Source organism: Neoarius graeffei, chromosome 25 (genome assembly GCF_027579695.1).
Source record: "Neoarius graeffei isolate fNeoGra1 chromosome 25, fNeoGra1.pri, whole genome shotgun sequence".
Classification (NCBI taxonomy): Eukaryota; Metazoa; Chordata; class Actinopteri; order Siluriformes; family Ariidae; genus Neoarius; species Neoarius graeffei.
Window position 1 is genome coordinate 11,878,003 of NC_083593.1, and position 15,037 is coordinate 11,893,039.

General features: G+C 44.3%; 1 protein-coding gene across 3 annotated transcripts in view; it reads right to left on the reverse strand.

Moving 5' to 3' along the window:
- Positions 1-15,037, reverse strand: part of zswim6 (zinc finger, SWIM-type containing 6) — an 88,236-nt gene that overhangs the window by 38,166 nt on the left and 35,033 nt on the right. For all 3 annotated transcript variants that reach the window (XM_060908721.1, XM_060908720.1, XM_060908722.1), the window contains exon 2: positions 1,679-2,035. In XM_060908721.1, the coding sequence (XP_060764704.1) occupies positions 1,679-2,035 (357 nt within the window). The remainder of the gene's footprint in view (positions 1-1,678; positions 2,036-15,037) is intronic.

Consider the following 15,037-nt stretch of genomic DNA (forward strand, 5'->3'; position numbering starts at 1 on the left):
GGTACGGTCTCCAATCCATACATCACAGCTGCTCTCACTACTGTCTTATACATCTTATATTGGGTTTATATATTTCTCATCTCATTATCTGTAGCTGCTTTATCCTTCTACAGGGTCGCAGGCAAGCTGGAGCCTATCCCAGCTGACTACGGGCGAAAGGCGGGGTACACCCTGGACAAGTCGCCAGGTCATCACAGGGCTGACACAGACAACCATTCACACTCACATTCACACCTACGGTCAATTTAGAGTCACCAGTTAACCTAACCTGCATGTCTTTGGACTGTGGGGGAAACCGGAGCACCCGGAGGAAACCCACGCGGACACGGGGAGAACATGCAAACTCCACACAGAAAGGCCCTCGCCGGCCACGGGGCTCGAACCCAGGACCTTCTTGCTGTGAGGCGACAGCGCTAACCACTACACCACCGTGCCGCCCCGGTTTATATATTTAAATAAATAAAAACTTCCAGACCCACACGTGTACAGGGTGGTGAGGAAGCCCCGGAACCCAGAGCTTGGGGGGGGGGGTGACAGGAGGTCTGATGGCTTAAATGCTTACAGTCTTGTTATAAAAGATTTACAAAGCACCACATCAAGTCAACTTCCTGCATTCCAGCCATGACCTCACACAGGCCTGCCTTGATGAAAGATCCCCCCCCCTCCCCGCTTCCAAAACGTGCCCGTTAACTGCCTTTTTTTCCCCATAATTGGAACATCCGCTTTAGATTTCCCCTTTCCCGACAAAAGTGAAATATAATACGGGCCATTGTGCCTCGCGCCGGCTGAACCGAGTCGGAGTCTTTTACCCTCTGAGCTTTACATCACTGCCAGGGACACAGCAGTGGAATAAAAAGAGGCGGATACTACGGGAGAGCTGGCTGTAAAATTGAGCGCTCCTTAATATCGCTCTTTGTTAAGATTAAACAACAAGACCGTATTCAGCATCACAATACACGCTCGCCGGCCACTTTATTAGGAACACCCATCCATCTGCTGTTTGACACGGCTCTCTGATCAGCCAATCCCTTGACAGCAGCACGATTATGCAGATACAAAAATCAACAGCTTCAGGTAATTAATGTTCACTTCAAAACATCAGAATGGGGGGGGAAAGAGTTGTGCTCTCTCAAATTTGACCTTCACCATGCCACGGGTGTTGGTTTGGGCCAGATGGACTGGTTTATTAGAGTATTTCAGAAACTGCTGATCTCACACACACACACACACACACACACACCAGTCTCGAGAGTTTACAGACAGAATGGTGCGAAAACCAAAAACATCACACTGACCAGAGGAAAAGGGCCAGTGCAGAGTTTCCCGAAAGCATCGCAGCACAAAGATAATCGTTAAACGGGAGAGCGAGCAGCACAACGGACACACTCTCTCCTAGTTAAGATGCTCTTAGCGTTAAGAGGCTTTTGGGAAACCCACCACAGATTGGTTTGAGCTGCTCGAAGGATATAGCAACTCCTATAATCACTCTTTACAACCGTGCTGAGCAGAAAAGCGTCTCAGAACGCAACGGCAGAGGAAGATCACATCGGGTTCCAGTCCTGTGAAGAACAGGAATCTTAGACTGAGGAACGAGTTCCTATTAAAGTGGCCGCCGAGTGTACAATCACTAAGGAATCAAACAAGAACCCTGATGGAATGGAATGGAGTCTCCGCTCACCGTGTACTTGGTTGATCTCAGAGTTCTGGGACAGGATCTCGTCGGCGAGTTTCTGAGCGGTGGGCAGGACTTCTGTGTGGTGCACGGTGATGAGGTACTGGACAAACTTCTGGAGCTGATCGCGGTTCATCTGGAAGAGCGTCTCGGAGATGGGCAGGTGTAGTTTGACCTGCTCGGGCCGCCGCACGCGGTACAGCGATAACGCTACCACGTGAGCGCAGTAAAAAATGTCCTTGTTGCCGCAGCTGCACGTCACTGACGTGATCTTGCAGCGGTCGAAGCTGATGGCCACGCTGCACACCATCTCGGGTTCGGACGGCGTGGCTGGTTCCGTCACCGTGCCGCTGAGATGAAAACCTGAACGAGGGAGGGAGAGAGAGAGAAAAAAATATTATAATATGACGACATCATTGGATTTGGTAGCAAGCAGCAGCATGAACAGAATGGTTTGATTTCATTTCTTGAATTAACAATTTAGATCACAGTCAGGTTTACAGATCATGTCTGGGTCATTTTAACCAAGAGTAACCAAGGAGAGAGGGGAGGGGAGGGGAAAAGACTGCTGGCTGTGAATCAAATAAATAGATTAAAAAAAAAAAAAGTTAATTTGACCTTCATCCCTTATTTACACTCCCAGCCAACATCAGGATCAGCCCAAACATGGGAATTTCCATAAATACCGTTTATATTACTCAGGAAATTTCCGTCGATACCATTCGTCTTACTAAAAACCTGAGTGGGAGAGACACTGGGTGCTTTTAAATAGATTCTTTATAATTATACCTCGCAGTTAGCGTACAGCTTGGGATGCACTTATTGTTAAAGAGTCGATAAAAACAGCAGGGAAACAAGAAAATACTAAACTGCACAACAAGAGTCCAGACAGGCAGAGAAAGACAGGAAGAGGAAGTGAGGGCTCCTATTCCCTGTTGGTGAACAGATGTGTGTGTGTGTGTGTGTGTGTGTGTGTGTAGGGATGCAAGATGACTGGCGTGTGCCACTACAAAGGGCTTGGGGGGGGGGGGGGGGGGGGGGGGGATCTGCTGCTCATTTGAATAGCATTTGATGTCAGACCAAGCGAGGCGGAGAAGTCGTCACATGCTGATTAGGAAGTGAAGTAGACGCTAATGAGTCACTCCCGACTCAGCGAGTCGACTCGGCGAGTCCGACAGCATGAGAGCACGGCACGGATTGTCTTACGAGTCATATAGAGCAGAAAAACAGTACAATCCCTCTCTGATGTGGTTACATGCTGGTAATACATTATGAGACCTCACCTCAACCCCACCCCCCCCAACACGCACGCCCTACTTTACATCTCCGTTTCCTGTCCATTATATTCTTGCCTTTACAGCACAATGCTCGGCTTTCGATTCCGCTCAGCTCTCTGAACAACAAAACTGGAGCTGGAGTAGATCAAACCAAAACCAAAAGGTGGGGGCTGCATATTTGCGTTTTTTTTTTCCCATTTCACTTCTCTGCTTTATGTGCTGACCTTGCGCTAGCCACCTATCTGCCCGCTCCCTGCATTGCTAAAAATATTTCATCTCCCAAGAAAAAGCAGTTGCTTGGAGGCAGGAAGTAAAAGAAGAGAGGAAAAAAAAAATCCCACAACAAAAAGCCCAAACAGAAGCTATTTTGCAACAAGAAGCTGGAGGATACAGAACAAAATACGCAGACGAACTATCATCCAAACGCTGCGCTTTTAACGAGATGACTTAGGCCAAGTTTACATTAGACTGTATCTGTCTCGTTTTCTTCGCGGATGCACTGTCCGTTTACATTAAACCGCCTGGAAACGGGAATCCGCCAGGGTCCACATATTCAATCCAGATCGTGTCTGGTCCGGTGCTGTGTAAACATTGAGAATACGCGGATACGCTGTGCTGAGCTCTAGCTGGCGTCGTCATTGGACAACGTCACTGTGACATCCACCTTCCTGGTTCGCTGGCATTGGTCATGTGACGCGACTGCTGAAAAACGGCGCGGACTTCCGCCTTGTATCACCTTTCATTAAAGAGTATAAAAGTATGAAAATACTGCAAATACTGATGCAAATACTGCCCATTGTGTAGTTATGATGGTCTTTAGGCTTGCCATCCTTCCACTTGCAAGTGGTAAGTGACGCGCATGCCCGATATGCACTGGGATCACACACACAGCGGCTCAGTCCCGAATCACTGCTCGTGCGCTCTGTGAGCTGCGCAGGGCCGGAGTGCGCACCCTCCAGAGGGCACTCGCTGTTCAGGGCGGAGTGATTTGGAGCGCAGGATGCCTGCGGAGCCGAGCGTATCCGTGTACTGGCGTTGCTGTGTGCACGCGAATCGTTTTAAAAACGTTAATCTGATGATCCGCTGATACGGTCTAATGTAAACCCCACCTTAATCATGGTGTGTGCATACATGTCAACCTTTGGTCAATCAAACCTGTATAACCAACCTCCAAAATCCGTATTTCCCTTATAAAATCCGTATAAGATGCAAATTAAAATAATTTACCTAAAATTTGAATGATAATTAACAATGATATATCCCAGTTACTTTTTATTCAATATTAATAACAATAAACCTTCAGAATGAATACAAAGCTCCAATGTTTGACAAAACCACAAAGTGTTATCAGCGTAGTTACGAAGGAAATACTTCGTTGTTCGGAGACAGGTTTCACCGAGCAGCTATTATGCGCAAGACTTCATATTAGCCACAAAGCCAGAAAAATCTGTTCGTAAAATTACGTTATAATGACCAAATACAATGAAAAGTATTTTTCCAGTCTCACCTGTGAAAGGTAATCCCATGTGATCTCGTTTGGACGGTAAACCTGATGGTACAGTTAAACGCAGCACATGAATGAGGCATCTTTATTCTCGGGCGAGGATGACGTATGATTCTATGCAGAAGCCGGCGTCTATGACTTCACGGTTGGCGGGATTCTCGCAATGCGGTGTGCGCATGATCAAAAGTGGAACGAAGTCTCGCTACCACAAGATAACGCGCGATTTCATAAGACTCTTTACTGGCTGTCTGTGGTGTACAGTACGTTTGTAAATGTTATGCGTTCTTTTATCATCGTGGGAATTGATTATAGTTCTAAATAAATACTGAATTTTTTTTTTAAAGAATCCGTATAACTTTATTTATACGCTTGTATACTACGTTTATTGAATCAAATCCGTATAAAATACGGACATTCCGTATAGGTTGACATGTATGTGTGTGTGAGGAGACGTAGCGGCCGCTCACGCGTTTTCATGTCTGGTTTACACACACACCAGTAGTTCACGTAGAACCCTTACTCTTGGCTCGTACCAACGGCGTTCAACCCGAAGCAGACCGGATTCCCTCGGGCACGTCTCAAATCGACCTTTAACTCCAGATGGAGTGAACTAACTAACTGGAGACTCACACTCCCGTCTAGACCGTATAAGTGGTTTAGTCCACTCATTTGTTCACACGCACTTTAGTTACGAAGAGGAAAAAAAAGCACGACGGCTACAATCAATCAATCAATCAATCAATCAATCATCGACACCTTAACGATCTTTAGGCCGTTCCAATCGAAGAGAAGACTTTCAATACATAAATTGCGCATGAACAGTTACTCAAACTTCCAGTGGTGGGGGGGGGGAAGAGAGGAGTTGATTCCCGATTACTTAGCATATCAGGTCACGTGACACTGTTCCACAATTCGACATCCAGAGGATTATCTCATCTCATTATCTCTAGCCGCTTTATCCTGTTCTACAGGGTCGCAGGCAAGCTGGAGCCTATCCCAGCTGACTACGGGCGAAAGGCGGGGTACACCCTGGACAAGTCGCCAGGTCATCACAGGGCTGACACATAGACACAGACAACCATTCACACTCACATTCACACCTACGGTCAATTTAGAGTCACCAGTTAACCTAACCTGCATGTCTTTGGACTGTGGGGGAAACCGGAGCACCCGGAGGAAACCCACGCGGAGAACATGCAAACTCCGCACAGAAAGGCCCTCGCCGGCCCCGGGGCTCGAACCCAGGACCTTCTTGCTGTGAGGCGACAGCGCTAACCACTACACCACCGTGCCACCCCCAGATGATTATTTATTAAAAAATAAAAATCAGTATGGTATTAACAGTTTTTGTTTAAAATTTGTTTTTACACACACCTGCATTTAGTACAAAATCTCAAAACATATGGATGTCGGTGTTTACGTAAATGAGGAAGTCATTCTCATGTTTGTAAACAAGTGAACTGATCATGTTTAGCCTGCGTCAGAAAATCTTTGTTCCACTTTCTAAATATTTTCGTGGATCGCGTTTACCAAGAAATGCCAACAGGGAATTGAGATTGTAACCACATGAAAAGCAAGGTCAAAGGTCGCATCTCATTCCTCGAACCAAAATATAAAATATATGTCTACTGATATTGTAATCTGTGGTCGATATTTACAACAAACTGCGGAGGAAAGGAAAAAAAAAAAAATTCTGAATGGAAATTTAATTTTTATATATATATATATATATATATATATATATATATATATATATATATATATATATATATATATATGTGAGGAATTTAATTCTGGTCCAATTCCATATACTCCAAGATCGATCCAAAACGTCCCTTAATTCCACAGGGTGTCGATAATGGTGGACACCAGTGAAAGTGATCACTATTATCGACACCTCACGTGACTTCTCAAACACGCGTTTAGATACAAAATGGCGGCTGTCAAACGAAAGAGTAAGAAACAAAGTAGGTTTCGACAAGGTGGTCATGAAATATCGGTGAATTTGAGAAGTAAAAACATGCCCGTGACCTTTCCATCATGCTTGCCTGCGATAAGGACGTCCGGGTTTTCCCTCAAACTGCTGATCGTGAGTTTATATTCCATCTCCAGTGGTTCATTTAACATGATGACTGTCCCGAAATGTATGGGAAAAATTTGTTTTTTACCAAAACATTCCGACCACCTTACCATTTTTTTTTTTACATAGGCTAAAAGAAGGCAACAAGCAAAATTTCAGAAAAATTGGTTAATATCTAGAGGTGCCACACGAGGTTGCAAATCGGGTTAAGCCATTAAAGGGGTACCAAATATAATATATACAGTTGCTGATGTGACAAAGTAACGTATTCTTAAGTATCCTATCAAATTTATATACTAGAAAACAACGAAATATCTTGGTAATTGTAAATATAATAGTCGGTACGCTAAACGGCACAAGAGTCGCCATTTTTAAAAGACCGTGACGTCAGCCCTACCCACTGCACTAGGAGAGAAGCGTGTAATCATGGCGTCGGGCGCATCAAGTGAAAGCGACAGCTCTGTCGAATCATACGAAGAGATCCTGCAAGACACACTGCAAGCAGGCTATGGCTTAGAAGGGTACCAGTTTGAACCTAGGAGAGGTACTCTCGACTCCGGTGATGACGAAAGAAGAGAAGAAAGCTCGAACTCGCTTGGTGTTTTTCAGCGGAAACGAGTGAAAAGACACGTCTGGAGGATCGTTATGCTTTCCATCGGTCCTGAAAGCAACACACTGTGGCATTGTGTAGCCGATCACTTACAATTCATCCTACTTTCCGATTCACACGTGCCAGTCCCAACCTCAATGAGCCAACACAACTGGGCACATACATACGTCATGAGTGTTACGCAGAGAAAACGAACGTGCATTCTGATTGGATAAAATTAATATCATGGCGGGCTGTTCAAACTGCGGAAATAGTTTGCTCGAGCTAGTTTCAAAACACTACAACTTTCCAACCTTAGAACAAAAAACTTTTGTAAGTCTTGAATAAGGTTCGTTAATGTGTGTTTTATTGTTATATTTACTCTCTATATTGCCCTCTGTTCCCCTTTAACATTAGTTGGTGCGTAGACCGTTGCAGAGAAGATCTCAAACCCCCAAAAAGTCAGAGTTCTAGAGGGAATATGCCACTTCTATGAAAAAGAAGAGGCAGGAAGAGTTTATAGACTGATGGAAGGTTAACTTTCATGCACTAAGGGGTTCTTCAACAATGAGCGCTGATCGTAATATGCTGATGAAGTCGTGAATGTTTTTCTTTCTATGTTTTTCAGATGGCTAGCAACAGTAATACAAGTAGCACCGGTGGTGCAAAGCACAAAACCAGAAAGGACAATTATGTTTGGTTAATTGGTTCCACTTCCAAGGAACTGTCTGGGAGAAAGCTTCCTTCTGCTATAAGTCCTTAGTGTGTTCCTTTATCTCCACAAGATACCAGAATACCGAAGGGTTTAGAAAATCACAGACAAGTAATAGCTATTGTTACTTTGAACACAGGAAGTTATATTACTGTATTGTTTGTATTAATATGAAACAGTTAATAAGCCACATTATTTTATATTGGGTCTTGAGTGAAAACTTTAATGGCTTTGTGGCACCTCTAAACATTGTTCAATCTTAACCAAATTTCGCACAATAACTTTTTAGGCAATGTATAAAATAAAAAATAAAATAAAAAATTGGGGGACCACCCTACTGGAGAACTCTCAAGGCCAATTTATGCTGACAACCCAGTCCTCGCAGACAGCGCCGCAGATAGCGTCTGCGTAGCCCCCCCCACCTTCGCAGACGCTCTGCGCACACCTCCCAAAAATTGTGACCACCGCAGAAGCCTCGCAGACAGCGTCACAGACAAGAGGGCTCTGATTGGTCCACTCTACATCCGCTGTACACGCACTTCCGCTTCCCTACTTTCCCGGTTTGTTTTCACGACCGCCATTTTTAAAAACACAAGCGAAGCTGGAGCAGCACGAAGAGCGGTTGATCGAGGAAGTGAGGAAGTACGTACATCTATATGACTCCAGTTCTAGTCATTATAAGTAACCGGAGGATAAACACTCCACTAACCACACCCACCAACTACTCCTAGCGATTTCGCTACTTCGCGCCCCCTTGTGTTGTGGCGGTGAATAACATCGCGCACGCCTATTACTCCCCGCTCAACGATAAATTACAACTGTCTGCGAAAAGCTATCTGCGAAAGCCTTGTCGCAAGAGCATGCAGAGGCCTTCAGCAGTGTTTGTTTATAGATCAGAGTGTAAGGGCCTCTGCATGCTCTTGCGACAAGGCTTTCGCAGATAGCTTTTCGCAGACGGTTGTAATTTATCGTTGAGCGGGGAGTAATAGGCGTGCGCGATGTTATTCACCGCCACAACGCAAGGGGGCGCGAAGTCGGGAAATCGCTAGGAGTAGTTGGTGGGTGTGGTTAGTGGAGTGTTTATCCTCCGGTTACTTATAATGACTAGAACTGGAGTCGTATAGATGTCCGTACTTCCTCACTTCCTCGATCAACCGCTCTTCGTGCTGCTCCATCTTCGCTCATGTTTTTAAAAATGGCGGTCGTGAAAACAAAACAAACCGGGAAAGTAGGGAAGTGGAAGTGCGTGTACAGCAGATGTAGAGTGGACCAATCAGAGCCCTCTTGTCTGCGACGCTCTCTGCGAGGCTTCTGCGGTGGTCACAATTTTTGGGAGGTGCGCGCAGAGCGTCTGCGAAGGTGGGGGGGCTACGCAGACGCTATCTGCGAGGACTGGGTTGTCAGCATAAGTTGGCCTCAAGTCTACGCAGAGTTTTCTTATTACCCGTGCGCGTTCTTGGGGGAGTGTTTCAGCAGAACGGAGTTCTGCGTCCTGTCCAGCGGAGTTGAAGTGTTTGTGTAGAACTGCTAACTGACCGGATGATGTCATTAACCGGTCACCAAGACGATTGTGATCTTGCACCAAACTAGAGCAATTATCGGCAGTCCATGATTAGACACCTTCTCAGATTTACGCATAAAAAAAAAAAAATTTTTACAAAAAGTGAGTTTCAGTTACAACAGTTATTATTGGTCAATCAAACAACTGGAAGACCCGCCTCGCCCTTTGATCTTGTCTGATGACACAGCTTGTTACAAATCCCTCAAGAAAATTATTTAAATTTTCGACAAAAACACATGTGCCACTATTATTGGCACCCCTTTAAATGATCGAGAACACAATGTAACTGGAGCAGGTTTCCCCATTTTAATGGTACATGTTTGAGTTGATTGGGGTGTGGAGGAACTTTCAAGCTGTAATCCAGGACTTCCTGATTAACTGGGGAACAAATATGAGGTGACACAGAGGCCAAACTCCCTCAACATCAACATGGGAAAGATAAAAGAGAGCACACAAACCAAATGAGGGAGAAGTGTGTGGACCTTCATACAGTAAGTCAGGGAATGGTTTTAAAAAATAGCTACTCGCCTGAAAATGTCCGTTTCTACCGACAGGGCAATAAGAATTAAAAAAAAAAGTGGACACCAAATGGAACTGTTACACACTCGCCTGGAAGAGAACCCAGGTTTATTTTATCCCCATGTACAGTGTGGGGGGTAAGAGACGCACAAAAGGGGGAAAAAAAAAAAAAAAAAAAAAATTCAAGGATCATGGTTGGTGAATTACAAGAAAAAAGTAAAACATCTTGGGGTTTCCAAGTCTCCAAAACCACCATCAGACGCCACCTCTATGCCAACAGATTATTCGGAAGGTTTGCCAGGAAAATAAAAAGTCTTTGTCAGTTAACCACAAACGTAAACACCTGAAGTTTGTGAAACACTATTCCAACTTTGACTGGAGCCGTGTTCTGCGGCCTGGTGAAACAAAAACGGAGCTTTTTGGCGATAAACACTCAAGGTGGGTTTGGTGTAAAAAGAAGGACGGCTATAATGAAAAGAACCCGATCCCTACTGTAAAATATAGTGGCGGTTCTGTGATGTTTATTTGTTTTAGGGCTGTTTTTCCTTCCTTAGGCCTGGAAACCTTGTTCGGGTACACGGCATCATGGACTCCATGAAACACAAAGACGTTTTAAATCAAAATCTGGCTGCTTCTGCCAGGAAACTAAAACCGGGTCATCGTTGGATCTTCCAGCAGGACGATGATCTGAAGCGCATGTCCAAATCAACACGAAAATGGTTTGCTGAGCACAGAATCACGCTTCTGCCCTGGCCATCTCAGTCCCCTGACCTGAACCCCAGCGAAATCCTGTGATTTTTTCCCCGTTTCTTGCCTTCTGAATGCGTTCGATATAAACGGTATTAAAAGTACCTAGTTGTAAACAGTCCTATTCGACAACTGTAGTAATCCATATTGTCAAGAACCGCTCAGCTAGGTAAAGAGAAACGACATCCATCATTACTTTAAAGACAAAGTGACTTTAAGGCCCACTTTACACGGGGACGGTCTGAAACAAAAACGCAAAAGTCCGTTTTCGTTCTCACTTTTTTCCCGTGTCTACACGACCGTTTTCAAGGAGGAAATCTGCGTCTATACGGTGACGCATAAATGTGTGGAATTCAATTGGATGAGCATGCCAGGTGGCTAGGTGGTGCTGTGAAAGACCTCCGCTATGTCTGCACGCATGCGCAACGTCTTCCATCTTGTCTGATCTGCACCGCGAAAACTTTGACTACTCTGGCTATGGTAAGTAAGAAAGTAAGTAAAAAAGTAAGAGCATGCTATACCCGCCTCTGTTCATTAACGGTATATGTGCAGATTCGGTATAGATGTTCGAAGGACTCCTGGACGTTTATTAAAGCTGCCAGAGCAGCTTGAAGGTCCGTTGGATCGATGTAATCAGACATGCTCTTACTTTTTTACTTACGTTCTTACTTCCCGGGCTGGCATGTACAGTATATGACATGCATATGACGTAAACGCGTACCCGACGTGAGCAGATCCGAGCAGAGTTTCGCATATTGGGTAGTTTAGACGGATATGCAACGGGGGCTGTTTTTAACTTATCCACTCTGGAAGGCGTTTTCAATTTTTTCCGTTTTTCAGCCTCGGAAACGCCGTCCCCGTGTAGACGGAAGGCACTTCCGATAAAATATTTAGCCGTTTTTACCCGACAGCATCCTCGTGTAAACGGGCCCTAATAAGAATAAAAGACAAACCATTGAAGCCAACAAGGCGTGTCCAAACTTTCAACTGGTCCTGGAGATTTTCTGTCGGGAGCTAAATCACCGACTAGTGAAAGGGCCACTGTAGTATTAGTGAGTGGGTTATGGCCAAATGCTTAAGTCACGGTATAATTTACATCCCTTCAATTTCATATTCATTGACAGACAGATGATGTACTTTGTACTGTATAATAAAAGAAAGATACGCCTTTTGAAAGAATGTTAAACTTCATACTCCCATTCATTCATTCATTCATTCATTCATTCTCCATGCTGCCTGGATGAAAGGTGGGATAAGACCTCAACACTCTGTATAATCCTTCAAATCATGCATCTTGTTTAAATATGCAGAAATTGAAATTAACCGTTTAGCACGTTGTGTGCTACTTGTAACAAAAATCAACCGTCTCCTGTATGCATCCCGCAGGGAAGCGAAGCGGGTCTTTTGTAAATCTTTCTGAACCGGTTCTGCTTTTTCCATCAGGAATAAAACCAACACGCTTGGCAACCCCAACACTTCAGGGAGCGCCAATACTGTACATTTTCCTGTTTATGAACAATGACGGGCGGCACGGTGGTGTAGTGGTTAGTGCTGTCGCCTCACAGCAAGAAGGTCCGGGTTCGAGCCCCGTGGCCGGCGAGGGCCTTTCTGTGTGGAGTTTGCATGTTCTCCCCGTGTCCGCGTGGGTTTCCTCCGGTTTCCCCCACAGTCCAAAGACATGCAGGTTAGGCTAACTGATGACTAAGGTGGGGTTTACATTAGACCGTATCAGCGGATCATCAGATTAACGTTTTTAAAAACGATTAGCGTACACACAGCAACGCCAATACACGGATACGCTAATCACATTCGGCACGCAAGTTGAAATGTGTCAGTGCGGCTCATCGCTTCCTCCTCAGCGGCTGCGCTCCAAATCACTCCGCCCTGAACAGCGAGTGCCCTCTGGAGGGTGCACACTCCGGCCCTGCGCAGCTCACAGAGCGTGCGAGTGTAGTGCACGAGCAGTGATTCGGGACTGAGCCGCTGTGCGCAAGTCACTTACCACTTGCAAGTGGAAGGATGGCAAGCCTAAAGACAATCATAACTACACAATGGGCAGTATTTGCATCAGTATTTGCAGTATTTTCATACTTTTATACTCTTTAATGAAAGGTGATACAAGGCGGAAGTCCGCGCCGTTTTTCAGCAGTCGCGTCACATGACCAACGCCAGCGAATCAGGAAGGTGGATGTCACAGTGACGTTGTCCAATGACGACGCCAGCTAGAGCTCAGCACAGCGTATCCGCGTATCCTCAATGTTTACACAGCACCGGACCAGACACGATCTGGATTGAATACGTGGACCCTGGCGGATTCCCGTTTCCCGGCGTCTCCAGGCGTTTTAATGTAAACAGACAGTGCATCCGCGAAGAAAACGAGACAGATACGGTCTAATGTAAACTTGGCCTAAATTGACCGTAGGTGTGAATGTGAATGGTTGTGTGTCTATGTGTCAGCCCTGTGATGACCTGGCGACTTGTCCAGGGTGTACCCCGCCTTTCGCCCGTAGTCAGCTGGGATAGGCTCCAGCTTGCCTGCGACCCTGTAGAACAGGATAAAGCGGCTACAGATAATGAGATGAGATGAGATGAACAATGAGCGAATCATTATAATGATAACTTATAAACCTGATGTTTTGTTACATATCCTATCCACATTCACTGGATATGAGCAATCGCACGCTCTGATTAGCTACTCTACTACTAGGATATCAGCTCATATACCACGAGGAGAGAAAAACCAAAATGACCGAGCATGTGTTGCTGATCCAGCCGAGGACGAAATAAAAATTCGACTCGAAAACAAAGAATAAAAAGTATGACGGTAAGAACATTTTTTTCCTAAGAATTATTATTATAGCATTTTTCACAAATTGCTCCCGTCATTTCACCAGTTTGTTCACATTCTTCATCTTTAAGCATTAAAATGTGTTGAATTTTTTTTTTTTTAGGCAGGTCCAAAAGCTCAAAGAAGTTTGAAAATTACATCACTGAAATGTCCAAGGAAGAATTAAATAAATGTCTAAAGCGGTTCTAGACCTCAGCAAGACGGCTCTTTCTACACACAAAAAAAAAAAAGTCAATTTGTCCAGCCATCGACAGGTTTTTAAGAAGCCTGTCTAAAGTTATTTATCGAATTTGCAAAAATTAAAAATGCTCCGTTTCTCAAAATCCAGTGAATGTGGATAGAATAACAGTTATTCTGCTCAATCGAATCATACATGGCTTATAGATAACTCAGTGCTACGCGCCTCGCCGGCTATCAGCTCACGTACGACTCGATTTTGTGGAATAACTGTTAAAAACACGCTCATTCTGAGGTTATTGTGTATAGAGTAAGATCTTGTATAGGCTAGTGGATGCATCACAAAGACTTAAATTGTGCAAGGTTTATGCTTAAGTTTTCTGTGAATTTTTTTTTTAAATGTTTACCAAGAGAGTCTTGAGGTGTCTGTGCTTTAAAGGAGACCTGAAGTCATTTTTAAACTTGCTTTCTCTCTTAATTAACATGCTATTCAATTACGTTTTCGGTTTGAGTAACCTTATATCGTGACTCGTATTGGCAACTAATTGCAATTAAATATTAGACTTATCGGCCTATTCGGTTTTTAGCCGTGTTGAATTTAGTTCGTTTGGTCCACGGCAGGCGTCGCTTATCCACGCGATCTTCACGAGGTTTGTGCGAGACTTCAAAACGTGAAGTGTCAACCAGGTGTCAGTGCCGCCATTTTGAAAACTGTTTTCCAAACGAAGTATTGCACAAAAACGAGTTTAAATGACGATTACTGCCTACTTTTTTCAAACTTTCCTGATTGCTATCAAAACAAACAAAACTTCCGGCTTGATTACGTCAGCGTTCGAAAGAAGGCGCGCGCGTCTTTTGACAACGTTGGCAGATGTCGGTCGCTTTGATTTCCGCTGTACGTTTTACTTCCGTCCTACGACGTCTCGCACAGGTCTCAACGCATCTCGTTTACGGCCGTAGCTTTGACATATGGACTGATATATTACAGAGCATATTTCAAACACTCATAACTTGCTATAGCAGCGACAAAATAGCGATCAAAAATGCATTCCTATATTTAATAAAATGAGAGAAATAGAATTTTGATTTAAAGAGACACACTTGCCTTCAGTTCTCCTTTAACTTTGTGCTGACAAGCTGAATAAACTAATTCAATTCAAGCGAGGGGGAAGGGAAAGGAAAAAAAAAGGGACCAATTCATTTCCACAACACTAAGCGTAATTATACATTCTTTTAATTAATTCTAAAAATGTAATGGGGTATAATTGCTAATGAATACATTTTATAGCTGGGATTAAAGGAGTGAAGAGTTCGAAATTGAGAATTGAGTGTTCTTTGCTCGTCCCACCCA